Raw genomic sequence first — 10,567 nt, forward strand, 5'->3', positions numbered from 1 at the left:
CAGGTTATCGGCAATGGCGGGAAATACTGGCGGGTGTGGAGCATAAAAGTGCAGACCCTGGGGAGAGACAACCAGGTGCATTATGATTCAGAGGAATGGGATGCACTGTTCCGGGAGCTACTGGGCTTGTCAGCAGAGGGAGAGATATAGGATATACAGTATGTAGCAATATGCTAGATAATATAAGGGAGGTATGCATGATACAAAATCAAAATACGTGGTGCACTCTGTATTTTATATTGTGTGATGTTAAGCTAACTAATTTATGCAACGTGTAAATAATGTTTAAAACCTTAAAGAAATTGAATATATCGCAATATATTGTTCAATGATACATGCATTTCACAGCTATGTATTTGTAAAAAAGTATATTGTAATTTGAAAGTGGCAATGAGTTGTATACTTTCCCATATATAATGAAATAACTTGATAATATATTTTGGTATATTTCATGTATATTCCATTTCCATAAGGGTATGGATGATATATCTGTCTCCTAATTGTGTGCTATTTGTGTTTTTCTGACCTACAGTAGCAACATTAATGGCCATGGACAGTAAAGATGTCACACTGTTGTTTTGTTTTGCATGCTAAGCCAGCCCAGTCACAGCTCAAACCGAGCTGAAAAGTGCCCATGTGCACATGACACAACGTCGGCTGTTTTTGTGCCTTTTTTTTAAACTTATGCCGGGAAATGCTGGCAGGTGCAGATAAAGTGCAAACCCAACAGAGACGATTCTTATCGGTGGTGTTTTTTGGTTCCTCCAAAGGGAAATGTGGTGGAACAAATATAAACGTATTATTTTGTCATTTTTGAAAACGTATTATTGAACATTCACAACAGTTTTCACCATTCAATAGAGATGTCATTTGTTCAGCTGCTCTGATGTGATGGCAATTATACTAAACACTGCTTTTCTCTTCATATGCTGGAAGCAACAACTCAACCATAGCACATTACTGACACGGAGCCAAAGTCTGACTCAGTGGATTACTCACACAGCACTAGACAGTTGTATTTTAACACAACCCCTGTGCAATTTAAAAACCAACGCGTTTACAGAAATACAAGCAAGTTCTTTAACCAAACTTTATCTCTCATTGAGTCAGAATTAAACATGGTGTTATATAATGAACTTGATGAACTGGAAAAAGTAGGCAGAAAAGGCAGATGCATAAAAGTAGACTTGGCTAATAAGAGATAAGGGCATGAATTAACAGGTCTGTGGTCTGTGCTGCATCTATACAATTTAGTGTGTGTGTGCGTGTGTGCGCGTGTGGCTAATAATAGGTATGCGTTAATACTGTAATGACGCCACATATAATTATTTTCAAAAATTCATGATTTTGAGTCATACATTATGCAAAAATTACTACAATATCTGTCAATCACACATCAACGTTATTATTTCACACAATTCTCGCAATCATATCGAAAATTGTTCTTTCCTTATCGCCATAATCTCACCACATTAGTTCTGCTTCAGCAGAGAGGGGCGGGACGACGCTGTTTGATAGAGCAACATTGCCCACTTCAGGCCGAAAGCGGGCTAATCTCCGTGCTGTGCACCGGGAATTACACAACTTCCAGAAAAGTCTAAAACCACAGGGCATTCTCCGTGAGTGAATCACAGTGTCAACATCAGCGCAAGGTATAAATACCTACGAGGACGCAGTCCCGCCGCGCTTCATCTACTGTGAAGAGGCAGGATCAGCGGGGAGGTGAGTGAGCCGCGGCTAAGATGGGAATGTAAGGTGCGTGTTTGCTGCTTGTAACCCCTGCAGCCGTGCGGTTGTGGGGAGTGGCGTTCGGGGACCATCCACCATATCCTTTACCCAAACAGGGACTAATGCTCATTGAAAACAACCACCCTGCGCTGCAGTGTACGCATGCATGTTTTAACCTTTTCGATTGCTGTTGACTAGATTCTCAATCCTCGTAAATGATGGGATACATATGGGAGAGATGTCGTGGGTTTGGGGATTGTAGTTTAGTGCCTAGTCATGAGCACTATATATATATAAACGCTGTCAGTGATTTGAATGACTATGATTTTCACAGGTGTGACCTTTCTCAATAATTTCAAAACATGCTTTTTTAGGACCACAGGCTTTGAATAGATAAAATAAATACATTTAAAAAATCAGATATGATTTATTTTTGCCTGATTATTTTCCAGCTATAATTTGGCTGTGACTACTAGTGCAGGGAGGTGAATTTAGCCATGCAGGGCAGAGCGTACAGCAAGTAATCAAGCCCACTGATATTCTCATTCCAACCTCTTTACTGATTTCCATTGCTGAGTGTTTATTACAATGTGCAAATCCCCGCTTATGCAGAGCTTAGGCCATCTGCTTGCTTGAAGTAGCTTAGATGTACCCCATGCTGTGCTGTGGGAGTCTGCAATCACTGTTATATCCATCTCCTTGTTTTAATCTGTTCCAGATTATTTGTCGAGTAGGGGATAGTGCTGTTATTCATCCTTAGAGATGTTTCTCTGAAAAACGTCCAATCAAAAATAAAATATTGCAAAAACTAATTTCTACTTTTAACCTTGGTTGCATACAGTAAAAGCTGCATTCTTTACATCTGTTGGGAGAAGACTGCTCTCCTTCCTCTGGGATAAATGAAAAACCTGGCAATGGAAATCCTAATATCACACCCTAAGACTATTTACAGCTGTCTGAAGCCTGGAAGGGTACTCACAAGTATCTTCCCAAGCCCCCGGCACCGACTGGCTGTGTTTGTATAAGGAATTCACAGGCTTGCGTGCTGGTTATGTAACCGGGCCCCTTGTTTAAATTTGCCAAAAGGCACTAGTCTCCAAGTGCTTCTTTTCACAGTGAACGCTCCCAGCTTTGACTGAGAGTGATGATGCATCTTATAGGCACTGTCAGTGTTTATTATCGCCACTCCAAGGCTGCCTGATGTGTTACAGTGTCCATTTCTGTAAATTATATGGTTCTGACAATGAAGGTGATTCTTCCGTTCACATCATGGAAATGCAGCTGTTTTTCTGATGGGGATACAATACAACTGAAGTAGTTCTGAGATGTTCTGAGGTATTCTGAAAGGCTGTTGGATGTACAAATATCAATTAAAGTCAGACCGTACCATCTGAGACATTATTAAGGACTATGGACTTCTGTTTACATGCAGCAGGGTACTGAAACTAAATTACAGGAAGTCGTTTCTAGAAGCAGTTTAATTCTGGGCTCATTGTCAACGTTTGTCATTCATCCCTCCACTATCTTTGAGTGACGGAAGCACTGGATGCCAGCCCGTGACTGCAAAATTGAGATTATCCTTGCCTGGTCATACTGGAATGTTCCTTTGCAGAAAGGGTGCCTAGTTCTGTTCCACTAGTGCAGGGGTGCACAACGCTGGTCCGGGAAGGATGGTCTGCATGCTGGTTTTTGTTCCAACCAATTACCTTGGTTTCATTTCTCTGACAGCCATATAAACTATGCTGGTCCACTCCAGCACTCGAGCTCAGTAAAATCTATACAATGCATTTGCAGTCTGTTGCTGTAGCTGGTGCTTATACGAATATCAATCCAAGATGTGATTGAGCTAATTAAATAATTAAGAGCAGAGGTTGGCACAAAATCCCGAAATGCATCAGCCCTGGTTGCGCAGTCCTGCAGTAGTGAGTAGTCCTTACACAGCCCCACCTAGTGGTGAATTGTCAGGACAACAAAAACATTGCAGTCAGGTGGGGAAAAAAGCATAGTCATCATCAGTCTTTTTTTTTTCTTCTAATGCCTAAAAATAGCAGTATCAGCATTGCAGAACATCTACGCAGCTGTCAGCACAAGCATCTCTCTTTCAGCACACACAGCTTTTGCATGCCCTTTCACAATAAGATGTTTCTGGAATACGTTTGAAATTAGAATTTTAATGTAACTGTATACATTTTATTACGAAAAGGAAAGGAAAGAGAAAATCGCAATGCGGTACGATGCCGTTTAAAATTAGAGAAAAAAAAAAGCTTGAGAAATTCATAGCCTTACACAAATAAAGGAAGGTGTAGAATTTATAATGTCAAGAAATAAAACAACACTGGGTAATTCACTATATATCAAATGATACAGTATCATTTGTTTTCATCGACAAAACGAATGATACCGTATGTCCTTAATCTCTCTTCTAACCTTCTAATTGTGCATCATTGCTCCAGAAATTTGACTGGTGCTTCAGTTTCTGTAAAGTGATTTGAGAAATCTGACACATCAATGTCAGGATGTTCTTCCTATTCACTCCAAAGTTTTCATTTTGATTAGTACTTTGGTCTTGCCTCCCCAGAGCAGTACACTGATGTCAATTCAGTTTACTGCCTTTGAGATTAGTTTTGGATTTATTATATTTTAGTTGATACTGAAGATGAATTTTGCTTGCTCTATTTATCATGTTGGGCTCAGGCCTGTGTCTATATGATCAATATTCAGAATGTTAGTTCTGGTATAACGGTAATAGAGTCCAGAGCATGGAGATATGTTTACAAACTTAGTTTCAGGACTAAACTGAGTTATTTAATCGCCAGATACACCTACAGGTACCTTACTTTTACTACACAGGCAAGTACCTTACTTTTTACCATCCTCTGTGCATTTATATAATTGTATATGAACAGTACCTTCAGAGTACCTTGCTCGAAATTGTTAGATGAGCTCTCTACCAACTACAACAGCCTGCCACCCTGCTGATTGTCCATAGATTGTGTTACAAATTAAGCCTCCCACTTTGGTTCCCCTGCAGGTTCACACAGTCCACAGTCTGAGTGCTAAAGTACCTGCAGCCAGGTTCCTGAGAGTGTGGGTAAGATGAAGTACTCCTGGTGTCTCCTGGGGCTCTGTCTCCTGTTTTACTCAGTCCAGAGCCTGCTGCCCCCCTCCAAAGAGGAGCTGAACGGTAAGAACCCCTCCTTTGGGGAAAAGAACGCAACAAATGAGAAAGCTTGCTCCTCCTGAGAAAGCTGTCTTGCATGCATACACAAAAGTCTTTGACATTTTGCATGTTTTTGATCCCTAAGGAAACTACTTAGTGTATTGGTAAAGCTGCATGATATTTTTTTGTACAGAAAAAACTAATTAGCATGGTGTTTGGATGGCCGTGGAAGAAGAATTAATTCCACAGTTATTTGGAAGTTTCCTAGAAAGGATTTCAGTGTTATTTAAAGGGACATGGATGCCATGCTGGCAATGAATTTAGTTGTATGGAAAATATGTAATTTGCATTAAATACAAATTTTTAGCTTCACTATGTAAAATTTTCTTGATATACCTGTTTTTAAAATTATAATATTGGCATGCTACAGTATATGAAAATATAAAAAGCATATGTTTGTCGCAGTTTTAACCTTGACATGTTTTGTTTAAGTACCCATTCTTATTATAAGATGTGAATTTTGTACATTTAGAGTAAATTTATGAACAAACAGTTCATATTCTGAGGGCTTTCTAAGTGAAAAACAAATGCAGAAATGCCTGATGAATAAAGGCTTCATTTAATGTTGCGGTTGTTGCTAATACTTACCCTAATTCCACTGTGCTTAAAGCCTGCTTCTGATAAATTCAGATCCATTAAGTTTCCCATAATGCACTGCAGAGATTTCCCTCCTGGGTGAGAAGTACCTGGACAAGCAAATTGAGAATGCCATCACCGGAGTGAAAGAGATGAAGTCTGTGATGGAGAAATCTGAGGAGGAGCACAATAAGTTCCTGACAGCCCTGGAGAAAACCAAACAGCAGAAGGAGGCAGGTTTTGTTTTTTCCTACCACTGATCTGAGTCAGAAATACCTCACCCATGGCACACCCACTTCTTTCCTTCAAAATGTCCGGTGTAATTTATTGTTTTTTTTAGTTTTTCTACAAGACTACTGCTGACTCTGGAAGAGTTACCAATACATGCAGAGATTAAATTCAAGTTGCCCCTGATGCCCCATGGTTTTGCCTAATATTATAATCAATTACATTTGCTGCATTGGGAGATTGGTACATGCAGATTGTAATCCTGATTCTTTGTCACTGTTTAAATTTTTTTTTCACATTCTGCACTATTAAATCAAGTTGCACTTTTCAGTGTTCAGTTTATTTAATCATTTTTTAAAATCTCTATGTCCAGAGAAGGTGCAACTACTCATGGTTTAATAGTTCACTCAAAAATTATCTATCAGTAGCTGTTTCCACTGTGTGCACTTCAGCAAGTAGTCAATGACCTGTACAAACACCACAGGCAGCTTAAGAATAACATTTAGAAGCTGTTTTCTGTTGTTTGAGTGAACGCCACTTCTAGCTCCCTGTGTGTTTTGATCCGAGCTTAATGTCCTTCAGATAAAGAGTGACAAAACTTTCCCACAGCCAGGCACGGTGTACTGCGAGCCATTGTGATAGATAAATAAGCTTTGTGACTGAACATCGCCCTCGTCGTGGTGCTGTCTGACCTCCTCCAGGAGGCGCTGAAGGCGGCGCAAGAGATGGAGGCCAAGCTGGAGGAGGAGCAGGGCGTGTGCAACGAGACCATGCAGGCGCTGTGGGAGGAGTGCAAGCCGTGCCTGAAGAACACCTGCATCAAGTACTACTCCAGGACCTGCAGCAGCGGCTCCGGGCTGGTGGGCCGGCAGGTGGGCCAGACTGGGTTCAGTTATGATAGTATCAATAATAACAACAACAATAATAATCATCATCAACATCATTATATTAACAACATCCACAACAAAACCATCACCACAACCACCAACAACAACAACCACAACAGCAACACCATTACCACCACCACCACCACCAACAACAACCATAACAACAACACCATTGCCGCCACAACCACCACCACCACCACCAACAACAACAATAATAATAAAGATAATCATCATCATCATCATAATAATAATAACAACCACAACAACAACACCACTACAAACAACAACAACAACAACAATAATAATAAGGAAATATCTTTGGCTCAATCAATATCAACGAGCTACAAAAGATCACCCTTTTTGGAACAGCTCACATACTGAGCAGGGTTCCATCAACCAAATAAACTGACCTTATAGTGCCTCAGGACCATGGTTTGGCCCTGGTCCTGAGGTACTATAAATATAAAATATATTAGCTAGCACAACTAGGAGCAGACCTAGCACAATAGACCCTGCATAATATTTCAGTTACAGCAGTGGAATGTGTTTCCTTTGTGCCTCCTCTTCCAGCTGGAGGAGGTCTTGAACAGGAGTTCTCCCATCTCCATCTGGATCAACGGGGAGAACATCGACATGCTGGAGAGGAAGGACCAGGAGCAGAGCGAGAGGTTTCAGGACCTAGAGGAGCGCTACTCCGAGGTGGCGGATGGAGTGGACAACATCTTCCAGGACAGCATGAAGGTGTTCGACCACATGCGCTCCTTCCACCAGCCGATGTTCCCCAGCCCCTTCGGGTTCTCCAGGTTCTTCGGGCGTAACGAGGGGCACTCACGCACCTACAGGTCGGTGGTGCAGGACCGGGACTTCCACGGCTTCCACAGCATGTTCCAGCCCATGATGGACATGGCCCGCAACATCTTCGGCTCCCTGGGACCCTACGTGGGCAGGGATGAAGACTTCGACCTCATGCCCGCTGAAGGTACCCCCCCTGATTTGACATGAGGCTGAAGTGTAGCATGTTCACAGTTAGCTTTGCGTGATAAATACCCCATTGAAAACTGGGTGATAAAGATGTTGGACGTCAGATGTGATGTTTTGTTTTTACATTTGTCTTCCCTGTTTAAGGAAATGGGAGCGTTAACGAGGACGTGGTTATCACGAAGCCTTTCGGGAATGGTCGCATGACCTGCAGGGAAATCCGTCGCAATTCAGCCGGCTGCATCAAGCTGCGGGAGGAATGTGAAAAGTGCAAAGCCATCCAGTCAGTTGGTAAGAAGCACCAAAGTCTTATGCTTTCACAGGTTTAGAGGTTAATTCCCTAATTCCAACCTAAAAGCATTCTGATGAAAAGATAACAAACAAGTGAAAAAGGAAACATGACTTCCACAAAAGTAACCTACCAGATTATCTGAGGCCCACTTTTAAATATACTTTTAAATATATAAATTTTAGTCATGATTGACAGCCTGGCAAAGTGCCAGCTTCTACCTGGACACAGTACATTAACAGTACATCCAATAGTCCATGTGTGAGGTTACTAACAACTCAAAGCTTAGATGAAATTGATTCCCCATTCTGTGTATAATGCCTTGATGTCTCAGTGGCATATCAGCCAATGGTAGTTGAGGGTGGAACTATGTATGTTCAGAATTGTGGAGAGGGGAAGAATCTATGACATCATTCTGAAAGCATCACTGAGCGGTCAGGTGAGACATTTTGCAGACTGCTGATAACCTTGCAGTTGTAAACAGGAAGTCCTGTCGTCTGTCCCAGATTGCTCGGGGAAGAACCCTCTGGAAGGACCTGTGAAGGAGGAGCTGGAGAGAGCTCTGGCCATGGCGGATAAGTTCACCCAGGAGTACAGCAAGCTTCTGAGGAGGTTTGAGGAGCAGATGTTCAACACCTCCAGCCTGCTGGACATGTTCAACCGGCAGTTTGGCTGGGTGTCTGCCCTGGCCAACAACACAAAGACCAAGGATGGAATCTTCCAGATTAAAACAGTGAGCTTCTCAGGATTTCCCCAATTTTTAATAATATTGCATATGCCTTTTATATGACCTCCCAGTTCATAACATACACATTTTTTAGATTATACAGTAAACTACAATACAATGTAATCAACAGAAAAAATACAGCATTTTTCTTTAAATTCCTCATCACAATTAAATTTTGTTCCACTCAAGGTTATGTCCAGGACATCAGAAGACAACAAGCCGCCAGAGGACACCAAAGTGTCCGTTGAGCTGTTTGATGCCCCTCCCATGAGCTTCACGGTGCCAGGAGACCTCCCCTGGAGCGATCCCAGATTCTCCGAGGTGGTGGCTCAGGAGGCTCTTGACCGCTACAAGCAGAACACCATGTAAGTGTGATGCGTATCTTTTGACACCCTTCTGTCAAATTCAACTGGAGAGACTCACTTGAAAGATTACTCAATCTAGCAGTGACTGGTTAAATTTGACATTTCTGGGTGGTTGACATTCTTTGGGTGGCATATTTGGCTGTCATCTTCTTAAAGTCACAATTACGCAAAAAAAGATGTTTATTTATATGCTTTTGACTATTGGGAGAGTTTCTGCAGTCAATTCCGTTTGTGTATTGAATCCGCGGTTAGAATGACCTCAGGTCAGGAAAATAACGTACGCCAGTTGGCGCCATGGAGCTAACGGAAAATTGCGTCCCCTAATCTTCAAACGCACACTTGAATCTAAGTCATTAGCAACATCCCTTAAGAGGTGAGAAACTGCAGTGTCCACAGACACTAATTTTTAAACTATAATGAAAGCATAATAGCCTTTTCAGTCTAAACATCTGCATGTGTTTCTGTGAAGGTCTGATGGGGACATATACAGCTATCATTTCACAGCTGGCCCTGTTGAGTGCCAGACTGTGAATTTAAATTGAAAGAATTTCGAAATTTGGGCAAGACTACTCTTCAGAGCATGTGGGTTATATGGCATAAATATTTCAGCGATTCAATATTTTCAACGCCATGAGCTATCAACCTGGCACAAACACATTGATCTCATCTTCATTATTCTTACATACGCCTGACGTAATTCCAGTCGTCTTTTCTCTTCCAGTGTTGTGAAGTAAACCATCAGAAGTTTTCCGGGCTGCGGTTCTGGCCATAAAAGGATTTTCTTCACAATGCCGTAAGGTCGTAATATTTGTGAATTTCGCGTTGTCTTCAACATCATAGCGAATCCTTTTCCTAATTTAGAAGCGTTTTGCATGCACCATAGTCTTTCCTGCTGTGAAACTTCACTGGCACGAAGTGAGATCTTCCGAGCGGTGTCATATTTTTAGAAAAGGCAAAAGAGGAATAAGAACTACTGTTCATTTAAAATTCATGTCCTTACTACTTCAGCTAATCTGCACTAACACTGTTGTAATACTGTTTTGCTTTGTAAATGTATTCTGCCAGTTAGCTGAGGAAAAAGCTAGAGATGAAAATATGATTGCAATAGATTTTGTACATTCCAACATCCTGACTGCTAAAAACCAATGCAGAAATGAATAAAATATACTGTGCTAAAAGGCTGTCCCATTTTTCTTTTAAATCACTGTTAATGAGTGAATGTTGGTCACACTACATTACACTTCTAGGGAAAAATGATGGAATCCACTGGTTTGGCAAATTAATATTGTCTTCTACAACTACACTCAACATCAAGACGACAAAATCACATTGTTTGCAATATTCCAGTCAATAAAAAATTAACTCTTTGGGTGTTTTTTCACAAAGGAAAGTTTTGAAAAGTCCTCTCAAGTAAAGAACTAAGATGACTCAAAAATATAAGAAGCAACAGAAGAAGAAAAAAATCAGATGCACATTAAAGCCTTAAGTCAGCACCAGATACTTAAACCTGAGAGGGAAACGGCACTTAAGAAATGAACTTGTTTAAAATCAAGCTCAGCCGCAGGACAG

General features: G+C 41.2%; 1 protein-coding gene across 1 annotated transcript; it reads left to right on the forward strand.

The window, feature by feature from the left end:
- Positions 1 to 1,561: 1,561 nt before the first annotated feature.
- clu (clusterin) lies at positions 1,562 to 10,176 on the forward strand. The gene is made up of 9 exons (XM_064340399.1): positions 1,562 to 1,722; positions 4,760 to 4,912; positions 5,609 to 5,757; positions 6,454 to 6,624; positions 7,210 to 7,618; positions 7,765 to 7,908; positions 8,413 to 8,639; positions 8,823 to 8,998; positions 9,720 to 10,176. The coding sequence occupies exons 2-9, from the start codon at positions 4,825 to 4,827 to the stop codon at positions 9,730 to 9,732; spliced, it is 1,377 nt and encodes a 458-aa protein (XP_064196469.1). The 5' UTR covers positions 1,562 to 1,722; positions 4,760 to 4,824; the 3' UTR covers positions 9,733 to 10,176.
- The last annotated feature ends 391 nt before the right edge of the window (positions 10,177 to 10,567 follow it).

The sequence above is a fragment of the Anguilla rostrata genome, chromosome 6 (assembly GCF_018555375.3).
Source record: "Anguilla rostrata isolate EN2019 chromosome 6, ASM1855537v3, whole genome shotgun sequence".
Taxonomy (NCBI): domain Eukaryota; kingdom Metazoa; phylum Chordata; class Actinopteri; order Anguilliformes; family Anguillidae; genus Anguilla; species Anguilla rostrata.